The sequence below is a fragment of the Telopea speciosissima genome, chromosome 2 (genome assembly GCF_018873765.1).
Source record: "Telopea speciosissima isolate NSW1024214 ecotype Mountain lineage chromosome 2, Tspe_v1, whole genome shotgun sequence".
NCBI lineage: Eukaryota > Viridiplantae > Streptophyta > Magnoliopsida > Proteales > Proteaceae > Telopea > Telopea speciosissima.
In genome coordinates this window covers 84269297-84295830 of record NC_057917.1, presented here as the reverse complement: position 1 = coordinate 84295830, position 26534 = coordinate 84269297, and the positions used below count along the sequence as shown (strand labels likewise).

At 39.2% G+C, this 26534-nt stretch overlaps 1 protein-coding gene across 1 annotated transcript; it reads right to left on the bottom strand.

The window, feature by feature from the left end:
- Positions 1–1345: 1345 nt before the first annotated feature.
- On the bottom strand, positions 1346–25962 carry LOC122653198 (histidine protein methyltransferase 1 homolog). Its single transcript, XM_043847145.1, has 9 exons — positions 25897–25962; positions 25629–25760; positions 25440–25505; positions 25280–25346; positions 25087–25187; positions 2585–2629; positions 2128–2460; positions 1935–2037; positions 1346–1721 (listed from the first exon to the last, which is right to left on the bottom strand). The coding sequence occupies exons 1-9, from the start codon at positions 25912–25914 to the stop codon at positions 1639–1641; spliced, it is 948 nt and encodes a 315-aa protein (XP_043703080.1). The 5' UTR covers positions 25915–25962; the 3' UTR covers positions 1346–1638.
- Positions 25963–26534: the final 572 nt, after the last annotated feature.

Below are 26534 nucleotides of genomic sequence, written 5' to 3'. Positions count from 1 at the left end.
TTTGATGTGAAAGGTTGTCCACACCATCTGTTCACCATGAAATGAAGATAGAATGAAATAAACCAAGCTTGGCTAAGAATTCAACTGTCCACCCGAACATCTCATCGGCAATTATGCAAAGATGGCCACTCTGTCTATCAATCATGCTTGCGAGGAGGTGCTAAAAAGAGTGTCGGAATTGACTCTCAGGCCATCACAAGAAGGCCGATCGGTGGTGGACTGGCGGTGGGTGCAAGGCTCAAAGCTGAAGAAAGGGAGTTCAGCAAAGCGGATGCTGGTATCTGGTGGCAGCAAAAATAAAAGGTTTCAGATATTGTGAACCGTATTGACCATGCTCTATCTGGAGTGCAAAGGCCAAGGATGGGAGTAGATGGCCTTGAGCCATGAATGGGATCATCGCAACAGTTCCATCTCTTTTGAAAACACAGCTGATCACCTTACAAAAAAAATAAAGATAACACAGCTGATCACAGTTAAAACACATTTTCTGCTTAGCTACCAAATGTAGCATTCATTGTTTAGATGGAACTTGCTTGAATATGTTTGCTGAGCCAAAACTTGTTTGATAATTAAATCGATGTAGATTAATTTTTTCAAACTTTATGTACATAATAATCATTAAAATATGGCACTCCAATATGAACATTAGTTTTATTTCTTTAGGCAAAAATAAATAAATTAAAGGTGAGCGCCCCTACAAATGAATTCCATAGTTTATCCCACGTTTCACATATGAACATTGATCAGCGTAAATTTATGGATTAAAGATAAGGAAGACAAACCAACAAAAAAAAACAGAGCCCTCAAAAAATGAAACCTACCATGGTTGAGATTGTTATGCTTGTTCATGGAGGATATTATTAATCGTAGCCACCGGCAGGTGTTGGCTGAGGGGCCAGCCCAAGCCTGAAAACCCAACCTCAGGTGTTCAGTTTGTCCAAATGAAGCCCCACCTGTGTACAATATGAGAACTACAAAAAAACCACCGAGAGCCATCAAAATACACATTGTGAGCAGGATTGTTCTTTCCTGATTGATGTAGCAGACACAAAACTCATACAGAGTTCCCTCTAATCTTGGGTGACTGAAGAATAAATGTATCGTGATAAAAAGGCTTAGAATGCCACATGAAGCAAATCAGGTAGGTGAACTCCCATAGAAGCAGTCTGCTCTCAAATGCACAAGCACTTCTGGTATTCATGCGACTCCACCAACAATAGAACCAAATGTCATTGTGAGATAAGTGAATATTCACCAGTGATATCATAACATTAAGATTATAACATGATCAAGTCCAAAAGGACATGTTGGGTAGATGATCTTTACTGCTCAGTTAAAAGATAGATTATTAGAGTACCAGATGGTTTCCACATCTGATTAGTGTAACTAAGGATCAAATCCAACCATCAGAATGGACATAAATTTCAAAAGCATCATAACAGAACCATAAAGGACTCTGATACACTAGACACATAAATACTAGAGAACAAAGACAAAAAAACATGAGAGTAATACATGAACTCAGGTAATCTTGTACATCAACTTTGAGTGACCGTAGTTACTATTGATTTGACTCGACCCGTATGAGGTTGTGAGAGTGGTCAGACAAATGTTATGTGCAATCCATGTGATATACGTCTACTTAAATGAAAGCTTCCATACTTCTCGAACATTAGATGAACCATCAGCAACTTCTGCAATCAAATTAGATACCATAACACCTGCAAAGAAAGGTCCCAACTGATAAATAATCCCCATTGTAAATTGATGTCATGTAAGCAACAATTTGACTTTGAAACTGCAATGCATAAGAGTGGGGATCATTCAGTAAACTTAAATATAATGATTAATAACCAACTATTTGAAACATTGGCCGACTACTAACAAAGAAATGCTGATATTCATTGCTTTGGTGGATGTAGGGGCTAACTCACCATCTTTCGCTACCACAGAAAGGAATTGTCTGGTCCCTCCTCCTACACCAAAATAATGCTTCTTTGCTGCCATGTAAACAACTCCATGAGGGCAGCTCAGGCACTGCAGATAAATTTTTGTTAAGCTCAAGGAACATAAGTTTATTGTGATGAGCAAATGAACAGAGATGACCAAACAAAGAACTATGTAGACCTTCTTTATGAGCGCATAGAGATTCTGAAGAGAGGAGATCGAGTAAACTGTCTCTGCCATTAAAATAACATCGTAACCAGCAGTAGGATGTTGCTCCAACCTCAAACCCAAGGAATTTTCATCCTCAATGTCACGTAGATGAAGAAGATATTGATGTACTTCACTCCAGTCACCAGCAAAGAAGCGAACTTCTGCGTCGCTATTATTCCTTTCTGTTGCATTTGTAGTGGAAAGTTGAACTGGTTCCTTCCTGAGATTTGCATTTACATTTGGGATTGTCAGACATTGGAGGACCTCAGCATTGAAATCTTGGAAATGAATCACAGATGCACCCTGAAAGAACAAGCCCACAACAATTTAAAAGCCAGAAAAAAAAACTTTCAAGCTGGAAATCTTTGGAAGTTAGAATGGCATACGCATTCCATTTGTTTATGCATCTTTAAATAGGATATCCCACCTCAAGGCATGCAAAGATCCCAGGAAGGCCATGACCGCATCCAAGCTGATGGAAAAAGAGGAGAGAATATCAATAGAACTATTTTAAAAGAGGCCATTTTATGGAGAATCTATGGGAGTGATGCAGTAATTTTTAAATAAATAACAATTTATTGGTGAAAGAAGAAAGATGATATAACACTCTAAGCAGAGAGAACAAAATTTGCAACTAATTATACAATAACAATAGAGAAAAAGCAAAACTCAAGAAAAAGGTGAAGCATCTCATAGGAAAAACCACTCCCTGCTTAGCCAAATCATAAGCCATCTAATTTGCAGTCCTCAGCTCCAAGTGGAATGAATGCTTCAGCCTAGTAATCAAATGCTGAATGACTCAAAATAGGTGCAAGAATCTACATGGCTAATCTGGCATGTTAAGCATCCAAGAAATAACATTTGCAGACACCCTCCACTATCGCTTAATCATACCCAGTGCAAGAGACAATATCTACGCCCATCTTGGAAGCTAATAATTCAGCACGAATGGATTCTCCTCCTCCAAACAGACTCCGGTAGACATTCACCAATGAACCAGAAGCTAACCCAATAGCTTTCAATCCCCGAAGGGACTGGCTTTATAAGACAACTACAATCAAAATTAGCCCCCCCCCCCATGATTAAGATTCAATTCATAAACTTCTTCAATTATCTTTTATTTTTCAAACAGAGAAAAAATAAAAAGATGAGAGAAACCACTCTCTTCCCGCAGGGGAGGCTTTTTCTCCCCCTGCCCCAACAATTGAGAACATGTATCAGCCCCAGGGCCCCCCTTGATGCGTGCAATCCGTCAAAAAAAAAAATGCAACATAATTCATGTGATCCCATCATGGTTGAAAATCTCGCGAAATTTCGGCGATATATCGCCAAATTTCGTATATCTCGACATGTCCGAGATACGAAACCAATCCGAAACCAAAAAATACAATATTTCGTCGATATATCGTGAGATATCGATGAAATATCGTGGACCTCACGATATATCGCGAGATATTGAAAAAGTGACAAATAGTGTCACGTGAGGGGCCATTTTATACCATATTTCGCAGCTCTTGGTCGATATGGAGAGCTGCTGAAACTCTATTTTTCTCTCTTCTTCCTCATTTTTTGCTCTTCTTCCTCCCTTCCAAGCATCATCCAAGCATTGTTGAAGCTCCTTGTCGCCGGGAAGACGTCGGAGGGTCATCTAAGCTCATCATCCAATCCTATTTTCACTATTTAAGGTAAATTTTATTTCTCTAAAACTATTTTTTTTTAAAATACTTTGTACAAATGTTGTTGGATGTTGATGATATTAATATATGTTAGACACCGGAGGCCGATCTACAGCCTCACGGTGTCGAAATTTTTTTCCCATATATATATATATATATTTTTTTCTGGTTTTAAAAATTCATTTTCCTACAACTAAAATAGGAAATAATTAGGGGTAATATGACTTAAATGGTAATGAATTAAATATATGTTAGAAACCAATGGCCGATCTACGGCTTCACAGTGTCGGATTTATTTTTCTGCTCCTAAATAATTATTTTAATTTTTGAAAATTAAGAAAAATATATAAAAAATTAAAAAAACAGAAATAAATAAGGAAAAATATGAGTTTTAAGTTTAAAAAATAATGAAAAAATATGAAAGTTATTTCTATATGTTTTGAAATGCATTACATGTATATTATGTTTACTATTTTTTGGTTTTGTTGTGTTAGGTCAATACTTATATTAACATTATATATAAAAAATTGGTTTTAATTATGTGAAAAATATAAGGGTTAGGGGAAAAATATTAAATAACTATACAAGTGTATTAGTAATCTAAAAGTGTCAATTGAATTGCATCTACATTAAGTTTTTTAATTATTTGTGTTACTTACATTGCAGTAAACAAGTATCATTATGGCGGATTGTGATAGACAATGTGCGAAGGGCAAGCAAAAGGTGGGGAAAAGTAGTCAACAAAGGGGGCGGAGGGAACAAAGAGAATAGAGGGAAAAAGAGAGACCAGCCAGCCAGCATAGGGGTGACATTGCATGGTTACATGGCACTCCCATTGATGGGGATAAGAGAAAATCTATATGTAACTATTGTCACATGCAATTTATGGGAGTTGGGTCCAGTAGACTTAAACAACATCTGACTGGAGGATCTAAAGATGTTGTAGGTTGTCATATGGTCCCTACTGAAATAGCCAGGGAGATTGGTGATAGTTTGAGGGGAAAGAAGAAGAAGAAGGCTGACAAGCAAAGGATAAGAGAACAACTTGAGGATACAGTGAGGATTTCGATGGGAGGAAGAAGACGATACAATGATGATGATGATGATGATGATGATGACATTGCAATACCTGATGACATACAAACAGCAGAGGAGGCTAGGGATTTTAGGCAGACTGTTTCAAGGAGTAGAGTAAGTTTTCAAGATCATCAACAAAGACAAAGAGTAGGGGGCAGTGGAGGAGCTGGCAGTTCTGGAGGTCCTAGATCTTTGAATCCTTTTAAAAGATCACAAAGTGTGAGGGCAGCCCCAACACCTCTACCAGTACCACCATCAACATCTGATCCTAAATTGCATAAGAAGAAAGGAAGCAGTCAACCCAGAATCAAAGGAGCATGGAAGGGGATGAAGGGATTGGTTAAAGAATCAATAGCTAAGTGGATGCTATACCATACCATCCCAGCAAACACTGCACAAGGCCCCCATTATGATACCATGATAGATACCATTGCAGAGGCTGGCCCAGGATTCAAGGGCCCCACCCCATATGAGGTAACGAATGTTTATCTACCTCAACAAAAGAGTGAGATTGATGAGTGCATTAGTGAGATGAGGAATATGTGGGAGACATATGGGGTGACTATAATGGCAGATGGATGGACTGGGCCTACAAGAAAGTCTATCATCAATTTCATTGTTTATTGTGATGGGAGGACAGTGTTCCTCAAATTTGTGGATGCATCCAAAGAGATAAAGGATGCAAAATATATTTACAGATTGTTAAAGGAAGTAGTGGAAAAAGATGTGGGTATTGAGAATGTTGTCCAGTTATAGCAGACAATGGAAGTAACTTCAAGTGGCGGTGAGAAGATGATGAACAATAGTAAGTACCGGCTTTTCTGGACTCCTTGTGCAGCCCATTGCATTGACTTAATGCTAAAAGATATGGGAAAGTTAAAGTTGGTGAAGACTGTGGTTGAAAGTGCAAGACAAGTCACCAACTTTGTATACAACCACTCCTATGCACTCAATCTATTGAGGAAAAAATGTGGGGGTGACGTGGTTAGGCCTGGCATCACAAGATTTGCCACCAACTACATTGCCCTCAAAAGCATTGAGACAAAGAAGGCTGGGCTGAGAAGCATGTTTGCTTCTGATGAGTGGTTTGAATGGAAGGGTTCCAAGACTGCAAATGGAAGGGAAGCACAAGCAACGATGTCATCTGAGGACTTCTGGACCAAACTAAGCAAAGTGGTGAAAGTTTTGGAGCCAGTAGTTAAAGTTCTACATGTTGATGACTCCGCTCTGAAGGGCCCAACCATGCCAGTCCTATATGCTGCAATAGACTTGATGAAAGATAGTGTCTATAGTGTGGCTCCTCGCAGTAGCAAACACTTCTTAGATATCATAAATGCTCGCTGGGAGAATCAACTTATGCATCCACTGCATAAGGCTAGTGAGTAAATTTGTTTTATGTTTACTAATTCATAGTATTATTATTTACTAATTACCTATGCATTTGACAATACCTCTATTCTATATGTCATATTTCAGATACTACTTGAACCCTAAGTATCAATATAACAATAGGCTTGGGTTGGAAACTCAACTTATTGATCTTTGTGAAACAAATAGTGAAGAAGTTGGAGCCGATGGTGCACTTGAAGCAATTTGCACCAATGAGGTGAGTTCATTTGGAAACTCAACTTATTGATGCTTTCAAATAAGTAGTGAAGAAGTACTTACTAATTTTCCACATGGGTGTAGATCAGGTATTTAGGGATGTATTGGGAAGTTTTGGAACGATCTTTGCGATCTGGCGAGCACGTGGTGATCTTGGTAATTCTTTTAAGTTTTAAATTACATATGTATTGAAATTTGAAAGTTGAAACAACATTTGACACATGTCTTTTTTGTTGTAAACTTGTAATGCATGAATGGTGGGTGTTGTATGGGGAATCGGCTGAAAACTTAAGAAGAATAACAATTAAAGTCCTTGCCCAAACATGTTCTGCATCTGGTTATGAGAGGAACTGGAGTACCTTTGCACTCATCCACTCCAAGAGACGCAACAGATTGGGGTCTCAACGTTTATCTGACATGGTGTATATGAACTACAACTTGAGGCTGAAACTGCAACACATACGCATGGGACATGAGGGACAGAGGGGCACCATTGATCTAGCTGACATCTTTCAAGTTGACTCAGGCGATGAGGACCCTATTGTGGATTGGGTGAGGATAGAGGTGAGCCAGTGTTGGATGAGGAGGGAGGTAGGCCCGACCCCATGATAACTCGAGATTGGTGCGATGTGGACGAGTTTATGGGCGACGAGGGTCGGATACATGCGAGGAAGCCTCACCCATACCATTCCGGCCAGTCGGTGGCAATGTTCGCGATGAAGCGGTCTAAGTCCTCGAATGATGATGATGGTGATGATGGTGATGTTGGTGGTAGTGATGGTGATGCTGGTGGTGGTAATGCTGGTGGTGGTGATGCTGGTGAAGAATTTGACAGCATGCGAGAGCGTTATGTGGTAGGCCAGGAGGCCCAGGATACGGCACCTGTAGAGCCACTCCGATTCACTGGAGAGACACAATTTGATCATGCCACACAAGATACGGACCACGGAGCACGTGCCCCGGCACCCCCACCCTCAAGAGGCCCCCTACATACATACAACGAGAAGCGTAGGGGTCGACAAACACAGTTGCAACCTGATCACATGGACATTGATAACCTATCTAGCTCTGTTGGTGGTTTGAGTATGGGTGATAGGGAGGGAGGACCGACTGGACATTGGCGTGCCCCATTTTTTACGCACATACCACTCCATTGGCATCGGATTATGGTGCATCATAACCTTACGGTGGATATGGATATGGATCATCATCATATGGGCAGTTTAGTGGGGTAGGGACTATGACTACGATCCCAGTCCCAGGGACATCTTGGATCATCTTTTGTAGACAACATCTTTGCATACCCTAGCGAGACCTAGCTACCAACCTCACCAGCCATACATGCAGCCAATGCCATCGCCTCTTGCGCCGGCGCCAACATCATATCACAGTGGATCATCTTCTTCACGGACTGGATCGATTGGTAACCCTAGCTTATATCCTAGGATAGGTTACCTACAGTATGTTGATGATTCCATTTACGTGACACTTGTAGATGACTACACTCGTTTCTTCTCCGATTCTATACCGTGGTCCACATATGTCCTTCAAACAGAGAGCAATGGACGTTGACTCCAGCGAGGCATGAGTGGGATTGATCCAGTGGCACAGCAACTACTATTAGTAGTTTAGCACTTGTAATTTGTAACTTAAGTTGTGATTTTATTGATCTATGAACTTGTGAGTTGTGACTTGCGAGTCTTGTGACTTTGACACTTACTGTATTACCTTTAAGGCTTTAAGCATTTGAGCTATTGAGTTTTGAGTTATTGAATATTATGGAGTTTATGAGAATCATGGTACTCATCAATGTGTATTGGCTTTAACTTGATATGTGATGAAGTTAAATACTATGATTAAATATTAACTGCCTAATCTATGTGTATTTAACTATTTATAGATTAGGGTCGGCGACCGTATGTCAATCAAGGGTGCAAGCCCAAAACACCAATTTGAATTCATATTTTTGCAATTTTATGGTTTAAATGTGTTTATTAAGCTTAAATAAGGGTGTCCATGAAGTTTCAAGCCTAGATATGGCCAAATACCCTCCGAGATGGACCCCCGAAATATTGCAGAAAAAATGCAATATTTCGGTCATATTTCACGATATTTCGGGTATCTCGGATATCTTGGTAAGCCCGAGATACCGAGATATCGCGAAATATTAAACCTTGGATCCCATGCAAGAGTGTCAAATGTTGGTTGACATTGAAAGGTTCCTAAAAATAAGGGATTTGTAATATCATAGGCTAAATGGCTAAAAAAGAATTTGTAATATCATATGCTAGATGTCTAAAATTGAGTTGGATACAAGACAAAGCTCATTTGGGTCATCATTAAAGAGAAGAGTCCTCTTGTTTACACAAGCTCAATTCATCAATAGTTGACCCTCATGCCTCCATTCCAACAAGCACCCTCACCCCCACCTCCAACCCCAACCCAAAATACACACGGCAGCCCAACAAAGACACCATGGGAACAAAGAAACTGCACTAGAGTCAAAATGTATGCATGGAATACATAAGGAATAGTGTGAACTTATAAAACTAATGTTGGAGGGGAGGAAAGGATCTGTTGTCTGTGAAACGATTATAGTCATATTATCCAATTATCTAATGTATATAATTGCAGTTTACCTTCCCCCACCCACCCACCCAAAAAAAAAAAAAAAAAACTTTCTCCTAATGGTAATCATGGCCTTGGCCAATGGAAAAGACACAGCATTCTCTATTTATCACTGCTTCTAGTCTCCTATTGTATAGTCAAATGTATACAGGTTCGCTCTTATCATTTTGAAAGGTTCATGGAACTCTAACTGAAAATTAGGGTGACACACAATTGTCACAGTGACAAGGCAGTGTGATGCAGCACCAAGTAGGAAGAAGAAGTCCTGAACTTAGGATTTAATTAGGGAGCCATAGGTTAGTTTTATTTTGCTAGCATTTTCCATACTTAGTTTATTTTCTGTTTTTTAAATTCAACCGGTTTAAATTGGTTCAATTGGTCTAATTTAAGTGAAGTGCTCCTATTGGCTAATAAGTTCTTAAATCCTATTGGCTAGTAGGGAATCTTCTTTTAAATCAGTTGTTTTAAGTTAGATTCTTTTATTTTAAGTTTTAGGGGTAAATAGGTCTTTAAACTCTTTTAAATTTTTTAAGTTATTTAATTAGGTTCCCTTCCACGACTTTAAGTGAGGAGGTGATTAAGTTGTATTAGGAATTGGCCTTTGGCCTTCTATTATAAATAAAATAAATCGTGGAGGCTCCCCACAGATTATTTGAATTAAGAAAATAGAATTTGCTGCTGCTGATTGCTGCTGCTGTTGCTCCTTGAAGTGTTGCCTTGTGGATCTATCAAGGAAAAAGAACAGGTGGATCTCCTATGACTCCTTACGCCGTGACGGCTGGGAGGTTCTCTCTGTGAAGGTGGCTCTATCCTTCAACCCTGGTCAGACTTGCTGCCGGTGGAGATCTGTTGTAAGTTTGAAGTTAAATTTTCTGTTCCATCCATTCTTCTTCCCCCCATTCGATCCCTCTTATTTTCTGTTTGAATTTTTAAAACCCAAGATCATCTAAGCCCTATCCAGCAACAACCCCTTATCAGAATCTTACCAAATTCTGATCACTGCTTCCCCTCCATCAGTCCTACACTTAAACTGAACTGTTGTCCCAAATTCTCACTCAAAACCTTAGTTCTATAAAACCCTATTAAAACCCCAAACCCTAGAATCCTGATCTCATACTTCCAGCAATTCAAATCCAAGCCCCTTTCACTCGAACCCCCCTCCTACACATCTGAACACTCGACCCTAAACCCTGGTTCAGATCCCCATTATAAACCCTAGTTTTGACTACTTTGCTGTTTCCCTAAAACCCAAAACCCTAACCCTAAAATTCTGGAATCTGAATTTTGATTCAAATCTGTGTCAAATCTGTCTTAATAGCTTTCCCTAAGCCTGCCTATTAAAATCAGATATAAATTACCCCATTCCTCCATACCTAACCCTAGAATTTAACCTAAAAACCCTAATTCTGCCCATTCGAGCCAACAGCCCCTCTTTAGATCCTATTGCTTGGCCTCTAGTGGGATTTTTCTCCTATCTAGAGCTACATCACAGTGGCCAGGAGCCTTGTTGTCTAGGCGTGCACATACAAGAGGGGGGGGGTACATGTAAAATATGAGACTAATCTTTTAGAATGTACTTTTTAGGGGGGCTTAGATGTAAAATATGGGATTTTAACATTTTAAGATGTAATTTTTAAGAGGGGGTTGTATGTAAATTTTGAAACTTATTTCTTTTACTTATAAAACCAGAAATTCTCACTTTTTAATCCTTCTTCGACTCAGTGGAATTCAACACAACGGGACAGCAACCGACTTCCTATTCAATGCAGCAGGACCATCAGCGGCAGCGGCAGACACGTAGGTTCTTCTTCATCTGCTATTTTTTCTTCTTTTCCAACAGCGATGGTAGTGGCTGATGCTACTACTTCTTTTTCTTCTTCGGGAGTGGCAGAGAATTTGTCTGCCCTGGATTTCATCTTTCTTTTTTTCCCATAATTCACCATATTTTTTACATTTTCCCCCTGGATTTCAAGTCTGGTAATGTACAAGTTCAACTAAGAACCACTCTACAGTAGAATCGATCAATTGATTAAAAAATAAAAGAAAATAGAAGGTAGAAGAAGATGGATAGATAGAAGACGGGGATAGGATGGGTCTCTCACCCACGGCCTCTCACCGTATTTTGGTCTCTCATCAATGGCATCTCACCATACTCTCACAGCTACATGGTGGTAAAAACAACTCTTTTTTCTTTTCATTCAAATCGTGTGTGAGGACCAGCACATCCATTACATTATATAGCTATAACTTTACCAAAAATAAAAATAAAAGAGTCAACTTCTTGTACACCCCCTGAGGTTTGTCCTGTTGTCATGTAGACCCCATGATTTTTAAAACCTTACTTACAGACCCCTGGGACTGACGGAATACCCATTTTGTTAGAGTGAAAATGTTAAGTGATGATGTCAACAGGCCATAAATCTGCAAACAGCCAAAATACCCTTAACTCATTAATCGATCATCTTCTTTCCTCTTTCCTCTTCTTTCCTTCATTACTCTTCTTCATCCTCTACTTCCTCTTCTTCATCCTCTGCTAGGGTAGCCATATCACCGTGAAGGTAGCCATTGTCGCCATACGTGATGTAAACCCAGAGGCCTACATACCTTGCTTGTTTTCCATTGGTCTTCTTCACCGTAAAGAGATGCTCTTAAAACCCATGGAAGCACATAAGTTGCGGCTTGTAAACGATTTTCTAAATCAAGAAAATAATAATAAAGCAACCTTGATGGCTGAATATTGTTTCAAAGAGATGAGGGATTTGGAAAAAGAAGTTCGCCAATGGTATTCAGAAGTCATCCCATTCAAGAAAGATGAGTTTGTGAGGATGCTGGGTTTGGACAAAGAAGTTCGCCAATGGTATTCAGAAGTCATCCCACTTCAACTCATCCTCCGGTGGATGGAATACCGTGGGAAGGATGATCCTATATTCAATGATAAATGGATCCTCGGTTTTCCAGGAATCCGAGACGAGATGCAAGGCGAAACAGGAAAAAGTCAATTTATCGGCGAGATCTCGGGTCGAATATGGGTCTCGGTTATGGGTCTGGTTCATTTTGACCCTAATAACTTGTTTTAACTTAAACTCTTAGAACTTCTAATTCATTTGGGGCTATTCTGTCGACAAAGAGCCTTTTGGTTCTCTTCTTCTCTCCAACTCTCTTCTTCTCTCAATCTTCTCTTCTCTTCTTCATTATTTGGTTGGATTCGAACATTTGGAAGGTGAATTTGGTGGCAAAGTGAAGATTGCAGCTCAATTTTGGAGGATTGCTCAAGTCTGTGAAGGCTTTTTTAATGTAAACACATTTTCCCTAAACCTATTTTTTTGAAAAAAAATTGATGAAATGTTGTTAGATGGGTGTGATTTTGAGTTATGTTATACAAGTTAGGCCGATCTATGACTTGATGGAGGCCGAATTTTTTTTGGGTTATTAAATTATTTGTTATAATTTTTGAAAAAAAATTGACTTTTTTCAAAAAAGAAATTAAAAAAAATAGGATAAATACTTATTGTTTGGATGTGATCTTAATGTATGTTAGACTAGTTTGCATGCTCTACAGCCTCATGGAGTCATTTTTTTTTTCACCCATTAAAAAAAATATTTTAATTTTCAGATTTAATAATAATATTATTTAAATAGTTAAAAAATATATAAAATTAAGGAAAAATACCTGTTTTTGTTGAAAAATTATGCACAACAATTGTACATAATATCCAACTTCAAATGATGTCAATTACATCATTATATTATAATATTTTATATTTAGAGGTATAATTATTTTTTATAAAAATTGTAAATATTATTTTTAATTAATAAATAAATACTAGGGTTAGGGAATAAATAAGAGATAGGTATTTGCTTGTTGTAGTAGCTTCATATTATGTTTAATAGTTATAAATACAATACTTTAAGTGTTTAATACCTTACTTTAAGTCTGTAATAGTTACTAATACATGTTTTTTTATGTAACAGTGTAAAAAATACAATATTCTTACATAATGGGGGATATAGCATGGTTACATGGAGTCCCAATGTCTGAGGACAAAAAGAAGTCAAAGTGTAACTACTGTGGGAAGATTCAAAATTCTGGAGGAGCAACTAGGTTAAAGGAACATTTGTCTGGTCTGGGCAAGGATGATGCCAAATGCAAAAATGTTCTGAGCCAAGTAAAACTGGCAATGACACAAAATATAAGAAGAGTACGGACAAAGAAAGCTGAGAGGGAAAGACAACAAATAGCTTTCGATGAGGCAGTGCTAGAGAGGCCTGGTGTAGACATCCATGGGGGAGTAGGAGATGATATTGAATATAGGCCTACACGTGGTGAGTTCGGATCAGAGGCTGAATGGAGGATTTACCAGCAGACTTTGGTAGCGAGTAGGCAAAGTTTTCATTTTGACAATATAAGAGCATATGAGCAAGCAAGAGGAGCTAGTGAATATAGCTCAGCTGCACCAGTGCAAGAAGATAAGAGGAGGAGAAGCACTGGCACGAGATATCCCATGGCCCCAAGCCCGACCACGAGTACGATCCCCAAATACCATTCTTGAGCAGGATCCATCTACCTTTAGGCAACAAGATGCCTTCAAGCCAACCATCCCGCAAGTGTTTGGTGGTAAACAAGAGGAAGCACGAAAAGCCTTCAGTAAGTTCATGCTATACAATGGCATTCCAGCTAATTTAGCACAAGGAACATATTATAATGCATTCCTTGACGCTGCAGGGAGGGCTAGCGCAGGATGGAAAGGGCCTACACCATATGAGTTGTATAATGTATATTTGCCTAGAGAGGTAGAAGAGTTGAAAGAGTACATAAAGGGTCTGAAGCCAAAGTGGGACACATATGGGGTTACTCTTATGGTTGATGGTTGGACTGGACCTACTAGACAGTCCATCATAAATTTCATGGTGAGTTGCAATGGGAAGACTGTCTTCTTAAAGTCTGTTGATGCATCAAAACATGTCAAGGATGCATCATACTTGTATAAGCTACTGAAGCAAGTGGTGGAGGAAGATATAGGAGCAAAGAACGTTATCCAAATTGTGACGGATAACGGTTCTAATTTTAAGAAGGCTGGAGAGAAATTGATGAACAAGAAGAGTAAGAGGATTTGCCTCTTTTGGACTCCATGTGCATCCCATTCTATTGATTTAATGCTGAAGGACATGAGGAAAAAAGCTTTGGTGGCTAGTGTGGTCAATAGGGCAAGGCAAGCGACCACCTTTGTGTATAACCATGGTTATGCTTTAGCCATGATGAGGGATAAATGCAAGGGGGATTTAGTGAGGCCAGGTGTCACTAGATTTGCCACCAATTACATTGCATTGAAGAGCATTCAGTCGAAGGTGGTAGGTCTGAGGTCAATGTTTGCAAGTGAGCAATGGTTTAGTTGGCCAGGCTCTAAGACACAAGAAGGGAAGGCAGCACAAGAGACCATTGCAAGTGATGGATTTTGGAAGGACTTGTATAAAATTGTTGCCATATTAGAGCCAGTGGTGGCAGTACTAAGGATGGTTGACACGGAGAAGAAGCCTACCTTGCCTCACATATATGCTGCCCTACAAAAGATTAAGGAAATGGTCTGAGCTGCAATACCCTGAAGTGCTCGCTCATCCATTAACATCATTGATGAGCGATGGGAGAAGCACTTGAATCATCCCTTGCATAAAGCTGGTGAGTTCAACACTTCAACATCTATACACTTTATATGAGTTTTTACATTTACATATTCAAACCTCTAAAGTATTCAGTCACTAACAACTTATATTTGTGGTTTCCCCTTTACTAGCATACTATTTGAATCCAAAGTTCCAGTACTCGCATGATCTTGGGTTGGACACGGATTTGTTACTGGCAGTTGAAAATGTTATTGAGAAGTTGGAGGTCAATTCCAAGACACAATCTAACTGCAATGATGAGGTGAGATTATGGGACTTTAGTCTTTTGCTAGTCAGTAAAGGAATGTAATTACTAAATAGCAAATACTGATGCCTCTAACACTATTTGAAATTTCAAATGTAAATAGATCAAGGCCTTCAGAGAGGCCTCAGCAAGTTTCAGTCGAAAATCTACAGTGGAGGGTAGACAAAAGTCAGACCCTGGTAGGTGGCAATGTAGCATGACTTTACATATATGACTTATAATTTTATTCCTTCACAATTCACATATTCTTGATATTCTTCGTTTATAATGCAGCTGACTGGTGGGTGTTGTATGGTACAAGTTCACCCAACCTAAGGAAGGTAGCAATCAAAGTGTTGTCACAAACCTGTTCATCCTCTGGCTGCGAGCGCAACTGGAGTACATTCGCCTTGATACACTCAAAGAGGCGGAACAGATTGGGTAGTCAACGACTAGAGCAACTGGTGTATGCGCATTATAATATGAGACTAAGGATGAGGCACATACGTAAAGAATTTGAGAAGAATGACAAAGAGCCCATCGAGCTAGCCAACATATTCCAGGAGGACTCTGATGATGATGAGGATCCCCTATTCCAGTAGGTGAGGGATCGTGGTGCACCAAAGATGGATGAGCCTGGAGGTAGGCGGTAGGCCCGACTCCACCATTGCGTCCGTAACCGGCACAGATGTTGAGGACTATATGTCGAAAGAGGGGCGTGCACATTCTCAGTCATCGAGTCCATTTGAGGCTGCAACAGGAACTCCTCCTGATGATGATGATGATGATGATGGTGATAACGGTGATGGTGATGGTGATGACCCTGCTGGTGGTGATGACCCTCCTGCTGGTAGTAGTGGTGGTGGTAGTCGTGGTGGTACTGGTGGTGGCATGCCTGCTGGTGGTTATTATGATGATCATTATGAGGGGATGCGCGAGCAATACCAGCAAGAAGTGGGAACACAGCAGGACCCTGTGCGTTTCACAGGTGAGTCTCAGTTTACACATGCCACACAAGATCAAGACCATGGTGGCCACAACAAAACTTACAAGAGAAGGACGGGTCGCAAACACAACCAACCTCAGTATGATGACACGAGTATGAACACCATGCTAGCAAGTTTTGAAAGCATACGTATGGATACTGGTAGTCAGCATCAGCCGTGGCAATCATCTCAACCTCATTATGCCTATGATTATGGCTAGCAGAGCACCGGTTCTGAATATAGTTCCTATGGTCAGTTTGGGGCCTTTAGGCAGTCAACACATGCGTATGACTATCTAAGCAGTGAGGCTGGCTCTGGCATTGGGTCCAGCATTGGGTCCACATACATTCCACAATATGACAGTAGCACAAGCAGTGGATATCAACCTTCACAGCAACGGTCTAACGCCACTGTGGAACAGCTATACCCTAGGATAGGGGTCTTGGCATATGTGGATGACAACTCTTATATGAATGCTGTGGAGAACTATATGCAACAGTGGAGCAACAACATGTCATGGGAAGACTATGTGGGACAAATGGGGAATGAATGTCATTCAATCTCGTTTTATGTGATGATAGTTGTAACTTGTAACTTGTAACATTGTTATTTGTTAAGCTTGAGCAATTTGATGTATCACTTATTCAACTTAAACATTTGTAATGCTTATTAACTTGTTTTCCTATTAATTGAATGTTTTGTTTGAGTTGTATGTACATAAATTATGTCATTAATGTATATACTATGCTATTTTAATACGTCGCCGCCTACCAACTAAGGGTCCGATGTAAAAGTCATCTTTGGACTTTGTTTTTGCAAAATCTAATAATGTCATTGTGTTTAAATGGCCTAAAATAGGCTGTATACCAATTTTCAGACCCAACAGAGGTCTAAATCCCACCGAGATGGGCTTCCGAGTCGAACAAAAAAAAAATGCAAAAACTCGTTTTTCATGGGTCGAGATGGCTCCGAGACCCGAGTTTTCGAACCTTGCCTACTGTTGCTTGAGAATCAGCTTCCCTTCTTTGTCCTCCTGAAATTATACAATCTAGGCAATAAGGGTGGTCTTATCCATACAGAGGCCCGATCTTTCTTACAGAATTTCTTCGAGCAGTCTCCCAATATACTGCCTCGCAATAAACAGGAAAATTTGCATTTGCTTGATTGTGTATGGGATTTGTTTACTTCAAAGCATCAGCAGCGAATGCCTTGTCAAAAATTACAAGTGGCTTCTCCAGAGATGCTTAAAAATAATTGATTTATCGGAAAAGCCAAAACTCAAATGTGCAACGGAGCTCTAGAAGGCGGCGTCGGATAAGTTTCAGAAGAGCGAGACAAGGTGTTTCACGGACATAACTTTCGATAGCAAGGAGGGAAAATTGAGTATCCCATATTCCCATCTATTAAAATTGACAACTTTACAGAATCCCTGCTCCGAATCATCGTCTTGGAGCAATCTGAGGTATTTGGTAAAAAAGTCACAAGTTATGCAGTCCAAATTCAATTTTGAATCAAAGAGGGTCTCGAGTGAGAACGGTTGATGACCAGAAAAAAATTTGAAAGATTAACCTAGAATTTTCCCTTCTCTTCCCTTAGGGTTGATGACTTAAAATTTTTTTATCGATTGAAAAAAATTTGAAAGATTAACCTAGATTTTTCCCTTCTCTTCCCTTAAGTTTGATGACCATAAAGGGAGGGGGAGGGGAAAAAAAAAAAGCCAAAAGAGTGAGAAGGGTTGCTGGAGTTTACTCATCTTAGAGTTGCAGGAGTTTCAGTCGCCGGAGTTTCAATGGCCGGAGAATAGAAGGTTTGGAGATGCAATAAGGGTACAAATGTAATTTTCATTTTGACTACTTTATAAAAGATGTGCAAAGGCTATTTTGGTCTTTTACATTGTTAAACTAACATCTAACTAACACCATGAGGTTTATGGGTCTGTAAGTACGGTTTCAAAAATCATGGGGTCTACATGACAACAGGACAAACCTCAGGGGGTGTATAAGAAGTTTACTCAAAATAAAAATTACAGCAAAGGAAGAATCTAGTGGCTTGTTTTCCAAGCAATTACATAAAGTGGAAAGTCTACCTTCTAAAAACTGAAAATAGAAACTAGTAAGGCTTTTATAGAATCCAACCTTTTAAACAACCATAACAACAACAACAACAAACTCAGCCTTATCCCAACTCCTTCCAAACAAACATGGATACATAAAAAAGAAAGAAACAAAATTAGAACCTACTAGATAGCTAGACTTAATAACTAAGAAACTATTACAGAAATAGAAACTAAATTAATAGCAGCTTCTAATAAAATATTCCACCAACATCCAGCATCTAATCGTCACACCAGCTGTTCATATGGGCCCTCAAACCACCGTTCACATGAATACTACCACATGAACAGTAACACGGGTACTGTTCACATGAACAATAATTCCCTCTCCCCCCCCCCTGAATTCTATCCTGGTCCCTTCTCTTCTTCATGCTTCTATCTGGAGTGGGGCAACCTTATGTGATGCTCCATCGAACTAACAAAAACCTACCACATCATCAGACCAGGCTGCCTCCCACAGTAGTTGAATCCCACAACTACACTGGGCTGGTTCCTCCAGTTACACATGGACATGTGAGCTACATCATCTGGACGCCTAGACAACTAGGCAACTAGTTGCCTAGAACCTTGAAACGCAGCTTGTTGCCTACGTGATACCTTGACAACTTGGTGACACACAACCATAATGTCTAAGGGTTGATTTGTTACTCCTCATGAATGGATGAGTTGAGTAACAAGAAGAAGAGAATGATTTGGCTTGTCGAATAGACAGAGGCCACGGCTTTATTTATAATCATAGAACATTACAAATTTGGAAATAAATCCTAACATAATCAACATGTGCATATGTTGGCAAAACCACGGGTTAAAAAGAGAGAATTAGAGAATGAAATTTCTTATTCATTGATGGGTAAGCCCCAGGGGAAAGTAACAAAGGGACTGAAATAGACATAATTACTCCCAACTAATTGACTCTATAAGAGCAGCAACTTAACTTAATGACATAAGAATTAAACTACCCCTACAAGGACCAGAATACCCCCACGGTATTCTGAATCACATATTCCAACACTCTCCCTCAAGCTGGATTATACATATAAATAAAGGAGGAAGATCCAGCTTGAACTAATAAGAAAAAGAACTCCATAATAATGCTAACAGTCCCCCTCAAGTTAGCGCATACAAGGCACTAATGCCCAACTTGAACAAAACGGGAAGAAACAAAAGTGCAACAGAGTCCAGTCTTGACAGATGAATGCAGCTCCCAAATAAACCTTCAAGAACTTGAAAAATAGATCTTCAAAACCTAGGCAGACTTGATCAGCAAACTTTCACCAATCTTCAATAGCTATCCAGTGATGAATCTCAGATTGTCACAGTGACATAAAATCTTGAAGAGTAGAACTACGGCAGCAAGCAGCGGAATAAACTGGATCAGGCAGCGGAAATAATCAACCCAACTATAAATCCTCATATAGGTAGGCAACAAATCCTCAAATAGGCAGGCAACAACCAAATATCTTCAATACTTTAATATTTCAATCTCCCCCTTACAGCAAACTCAACCCAATAACAAAGGATACCCAATGGCAATGGTAGAAATATTGATCTTCAATGTTTTGCACCAAGTGTTCCTGCAATGTCTGCAGGTGTACTGTACATAATCTCCCCCTCACGTGTAGTAGTACACGTGGACATAAAAGAGATGATGAATGAGATAGTGCAAAAGGATAACCTTCCAGAGTTCTCCAAAGATGCTAAGGTAATGGAAAAGAGGAAGTAATGACAAAGTAGATTATACCATAAACTTCCAAAGTGGTTATTGGTAAATGCCAAAGGTATGGTATGGGAGATGGGTAAGGAAAAAAAAAAACAGTGGGATAAAGAACCATGGACAAAAACAATGCAACACAGTAATCTTCAACCTTCTTCAATTGATCAAAATAACTCTAAAACACCAATCTCCAATGATCAGATCTGAATTAAATAAAAAAACATGTCTGATTTGTTATAAGGAGAAGGCATCATCTTCAAAACTTGATTGATCTTCACACAAGGAAGAACCAGTGTGTTAAATTCCAATCTATAAACTCCCACATGCTAAATAGTACTGACGAAGATATCTGGGCAGAATTGATGTAATAAACTTCAAAAAAACTTAGATCAGATCTGAATTAGTGAACAATGCTAGGATCAAGCTCTCAAAGTAAGCTGGATTTAAACTTGTAGAAAAGCTTCACACAGCTGAATATATTCATAGTCACAACCAATAAGCATGGAACACACTGTTGTAATCTCAAATAGAAACCAATCTCTAGGGTAGTAGATCTGACTCTTCAACAATGTGAAAGAAATTCGATCTTCAATAGTAAGATACTCAGACTCAAGAATAGAGCAGCAGTATTCCACATAAAGGCAGCAATAACAGGTTCACCAGTCATACTTACAGAAGCTAATCAATAGAACCAGCAAGTATAAGATAATAACTCAGCAGATCCAATAGTAAGTGATGCAGCCAGCCACATAGGAACTAGAAAAAAAAAAATTAGGTTGATTGATGTAGAAGGTGACCATAAGGAAGAAACCTGAATTTTGTTAAAAAAACTCCATGAATGATGTTGAAACTTTGGGTCGAGTACTCCTTTGATGGTATAAGACTCTCCTAAAAAAATTAGCTTGATAGGGCAGCCCAATCCCTAGAATCGATTGTAGTCAGGGTTTTGGAAAACCCTGAAATTGAGATCTATATAGGGAAAGGGGGCTGTAATTGCTGATGTAGACTTGCAATAGATGTTGATTAGTACTGCTTGAATGGGACCTCCAATGCGAACAACCAATCTCCAGTTAGTATGAGACTTGTTCTTCAAGAGGGAGAGACTCCAAAAATTGCAAATAAGTAGGGCAGTATTACGGCACTACAGCAGCAAAAAAGACCTTCAAGCCATAAACTGTTGAAGTAGAGTTCTCTTGTAATGTTAGAACCACCTTCAAAGCACTACAACAGCAGCAAATATCCCTATCCCAAATCGATTTTTATTAGGGTTTTGGAAAATCCTGAAAAGAAGAGATCGATTGGGGTAGGGGTCTTCAAAAAAACTTGGATAGGTGCAATATTGAGGTCCATTGGTCCTTGTAATGGAAGTAATCAGCCCTCCAAAAATCAGCAAAAGCTAAAACCTATAACCCTAAATTCGATTGGAGTCAGGGTATTGTCAGGGTTTTAGCAGGTAACCAAATTAGAAGGTTAAGGAGGCTTTGCTACAGAAACTAATCCAGCCATCAGAAAGGATCCAAATTCAGGTCGAGTAGGGCATATAGTAGTAGGGAATCACCCCTAAAAAATCAGCTGCATCTGAAAAGAGAAACCCTAAAATCGATTGGAGTCAGGGTTTTGAAAAACCCTGATAAGTTGAGATCGATTAGGGTATCAAGGCTGGAAAGGTTAATTAAAGACGGAGAAAAAAGAAAAAAGGAAGGAGGACAATGGAATAGGGTAGAAAGGTGCTGGAAAAGGGTGCATAGGAGTCGCCAACAATGGAGGATCAACCCTCATTAGTGATAGAAATCAGATCTCCAAAAAATTCTGGAAAGCTCCAATATCGCAGGTATGGTTCCAACAGATTTTGAACATAATTTTTTAATAAAAAAGGTATTGTGGGAGGAGGGCAATAACTAAATCATTGGATGCTTTGATTACCTCATTAGTGCTGCCCCCTTACAAGGATGAGAAGAAGAAAAAAAACAGGAGGAGAAGCCGAGAAAGAGAGAAAGGAGGGAGGAGGAGGAGGGTTTTTCCTTGTTCTCTAACCTAGATCAAACCTACTTCGATACCAAGTAGGCAGAACCGTGGGTTAGAAAGAGAGAATTAGAGAATGGAATGTCTTATTCATTGATAGGTAAGCCCCATAAATAGAGGGGAAAGTTACAAAGGGACTGAAATAGACATAATTACCCCTAACTAACTGACTTTATAAGAGCAGCAACTTAACTTAATGACATAAGAATTAAACTACCCCCAAAAGGACCAGAATACCGTGGATTACATATTCCAACAGCATAATGAACCTAGACACTTTAGTGACGCAGTAGAAGATAGGTGGGCTAGATATCGCTCTAGCACAATTGACCTTTGAATCCATAAGGTAGAAGATAAGGAGGAAAACGTCAATTTTCAATAGATTTTCAGCTAAAGATTACAAACCCTAAAGAGACCTTATATAATAGGTCAAATACAATTTGAAATTCAGAACGTGCGCTAAAATTCAAATATTGCACCAAAATTCAAATTTCAAAACTTTTGCGGGCCTTTTCGCCTTCAAAGCGCGCTCAAACGGCCAAAAAATCGCATACGTCAAAGCCTTTAACATTCCCCCTCAAGTTGGTGCATAGATCTCTTGCATGCCCAACTCATCGCCTAGGAGTCGCCTTGGCATCCAAGCACCTTACTCTCGCCTTGGTCGTCTAGGCGACGCCTTGTCACCTTGTTGATATCGCCTTGATTTTTAACCCCCTCGAATGCCTTGGTTCGCCTAGGCGCCTTAACAACTATGGCACAACTTGAAAACAACAGGACGATATGACTTAGAAGTCAAACCCTTGGTGAAAACATCTGCCAATTGATTTTTAGTAGTGACAAAAGGTATGCAGATCAGGCCTTCTTCAAGCTTTTCCTTAATGAAATGGCGATCCAGTTCAATATGTTTAGTTCGGTCATGTTGAACTGGATTATGGGGCGATGCTAATTGCAGCCATGCAGTCACAGTAAAGTCTAATAGGATCTTCAGAAGTAACACCCAATCTTTAAGAAGTATCTCTAACCAGAGTAGTTCACAAACTCCTTCTGCCATGGCTCAGTATTCAACTTCTGCACTTGACCTGGACACAACTGACTATTTCTTGCTACGCCATGTGACCAAATTTCCTCCTAAGAAGGTACAGTACCTAGAGGTGAAACGCCGATCTATGGACCCTACCCAATCAGCATCAATGAATGATTCTAACTTCAAGCTGTTGTTATTAGAAAATATAAGACCTTTCTCGGGAGAGGACTTTAAATACCAAAGAATCCGGTATACAGCCTCAAGATGTGGACCTTTGGGTCATGAAGAAATTGGCTAACAATTCCCACAACATAGGCAATATATGGTCTAGTGTGAGATAGGTATATCAATCTTCCTACAAGGCACTGATATCTTTCCTTATTGACTGAGTCACCTCCTTTGCAGCTAAGAGGATGATTTACCTCAATAGGAGAATCAGTAGGCTTGCATCCTAGCATACCTGTTTCTTCGAGAATATCTTGGACATACTTCCTTTGGGAGCTGAAAATTCCCTTTGTAGAGCGGGCAACTTCAATCCCTAAGAAGTATCTTAGTTGTCCAAGATCCTTAGTTTCAAATTCTGTCGTCAACTGAGTCTTCAATAAGGAGATCTTTGCATCATTATTGCCCATTATGACTATCATCTACATAAACAATAAGGGCAGTGATTTTCTTTTCCTTTTGTTTGACAAACAAGGTGTGGTCAGCCTGGCTCTGTTTGTACCCAAACTTCAACATAGCCTTTGGAATATGATTAGAAAGCAGACGCCATGGAGGCATGGAAAATATGATTTTCAGAAAGGTTTTACTGCAGATCAGACTTTGGAATGTGCCACGCCCCATGTCAGAATTCCTGACTGTTTACTTAGATTACCATTTGTTCGAACCATGATGATACCTCCAATTATTGAGATTTCCGACATCATCCCACAAACAGGTGTATATTATGAAGATTTCCCACATCATCCCCTCCATGTATCTCAAAAACAGGTGTATATTATGCTAGGTGAAGCACTACATCCGTTACACTACCTTTCATTCACATGCTATTCATCAATATAGAATTCTTTAATTACTTTTAAGACTAAGTGTTACCAAACATTGTTTTTAACATAAAAGAGAAATAGTGATTCAAATTTACAAATTTGTATTCTTGTTTAGAACATATACAAGAAAACCAAAATAACCCAAAACATTTTTGTTGTTTAAAAAAAAAAGAACTGAAAGTGTATCCATATGCAGCCTAAGAATTCCTTCATATTATGTCATGGTCCTTCAAGCCCTCCTACTTGGATTCGTCATAAATATGATACTTTCCACCTCAAGGAACATTATTTCCTCATGCATGGGCAAAATGTTGCTCATCCTTGACTAACTATGAAATTCCCTGCATGTATATCTCTTTAGTTTAGACTGATTAAACCACTTTCCTTCTGATATTTTTCTTGTTGGTTAACTCCACAAGTGACCTCAAATGTTGCTCAAGGCTGATCACAGAATTCCTCACCTCCGGCCATTACTACAATAATTTCCATAAAAAGCCATCATTAATGCATTCATTCAAGAACAAGTCTACACAAAAGATATGGAGACGGTTAACTTGTAAGGGGAGAAATGAAAAGAAAACCAAAACTCTTGATGAAACAATTGTTTCCGAAAGGCTACCAACCATTCAGGGAATCAAAGTCCTTAGAAAGTTTGGCACTTGGAGATGTCTTATAAAATTCACCAAGATAAGTCAAAACAATAATTCCCCCATTTGATGGACCATATCATAGATGGGAGAAAATTTAACTAATAGTCTTTAATCTTGATATGATTTCCTTCAAAACTTGTTTTTTCAATTGTTCACATGTACTGAAAATTCAAACATCAATGTATTGCTAACAATTTCAAAACTCAAGACAAAATTGAAGCAAAACGGTTATCCAAATCCCAAGGTGCCAAAGAAATGGATTAGATACATTTGGGGTGGGGTGGGGTGGGGGGGGGGGGGGAGAAACAAGAAATTAATTAAAATGCAAACTTAAATGCAGAAGCCCAAATGCAGATAAGAAAGTTTCAGCACTGAATAGTAATTGCAGATGGATAGCATAGAAAGCAATGAAATTCAGGAAACTAAAAAGCTCAGTGTTAAAGGAAAGAACAATTAGCAATTAGCACCTGAGCATGAGCAGCCCACCTCTAAAATACTTTTTCCTGTAAGAGATAGCCGTCCATCCTGGATCTCTGCGCGAAGAGTCTTAACCAAATCGAGAGAGCCTTCCCATAGCTTCAATCCCCCTATTTGCAAACAGTAAAGTATGTTCACGTTCATATATAGTCCAATACATTAAACACAGAAGACTGGTTTCAAATATGTTATATAATAGCACCTTCATACTTCCCAGGAACCAAATCCGAATTAGATAACGCAAAAACCTCGTGGGTACTCACCCTACCCTGAAACAAATGGGCTCTCAATTCAATGCTATTTTATATGTTTGAAATCAGGAAACCCAAAATCAATCTTGAATTAATTGAAAAAGAGAATACCTTAAGTAAAGCAAGACCTTCACTCAAATTCACAGAGTCTGTAGTACATTTCACAGTTGAAGACACCTATTTGTCGTTAAAAAAAAAAAATCAAGTATAAGAGTCTTGTCATGGTCCATCCCTGATGTTCTACTACAGAAATTTAAAGCAAAACCGCAAACAGAGAGAAGGGGAGAGAAAAGGAATTACCTCAGAAGGAAGCACTTCAAAGCAAGGAGGGGGCGGAGCAAGAGACTTTTCTGAAGACCCAAAAAACCCTAATCCTGACTGATTCTGACTACTCCACAAGGAAGACAAAGAGAACTTTTCCGCCTCTGGTTTCTACATATGTTATCAGAATACACAAAGAAATGAATCGCCTTTTTCATTGCCCCGGAATGTGTCACAAAATAGAACATCAAAACAGAAATCGTGAACCATTATACGAGAGAAGCAATCGTCAAGGCTATTTTCTCACCTCTGCGTTTGCCGCCATTACCGCTGGATTTGCTTCTGCTTGCTTAGCTCCGTAGTACAAATAATATGCTTCGTTAATTTGGCCGTGCTTACCTGACGGCTGACGCTTTTATGGAATAAGGCTGTATTTCTAATTTCTTTGCCAACAAATATGGTGAAAAAAAAAAGAAAAGACGAAAAATCAGAAGTTGGACACTCCTTATGTACGTATACGATGATTACAATGTTTTTTTTTTTTTTTATGAGAAAAAAACCCTTATATTAAAGTAGGCCACTGCCATTCTTTTATAAGGTTACCAGTGTTCCATCAATCTGAACCGCTAATTTAGGGTATTTGAAAGAGATGAAAAGTTTTATAAAAAAAAAAGAGGGAAAGGTTTCGTATACGGTCGTATAAACCATGTACGAAACCTTTCCCTTTTTTTTATTCAACAGGTAGGTCCGTCGTCATCATTATTTTCTTCTTCTTCTTCGCAAAAGGCAACGAGGGAAGAACCCGAAATGCCAAAATAGGGAGCGAGGGAGAGGAGACGATGATGCAGAAGAGGGGGAGAGAAAGCTCATCCCTTAAAAGCCCGTGAAATTCTTGTCGATTTTAGGTGAAGGTGATGTAAACTCATCTCCTCCTTTGAACCAGAG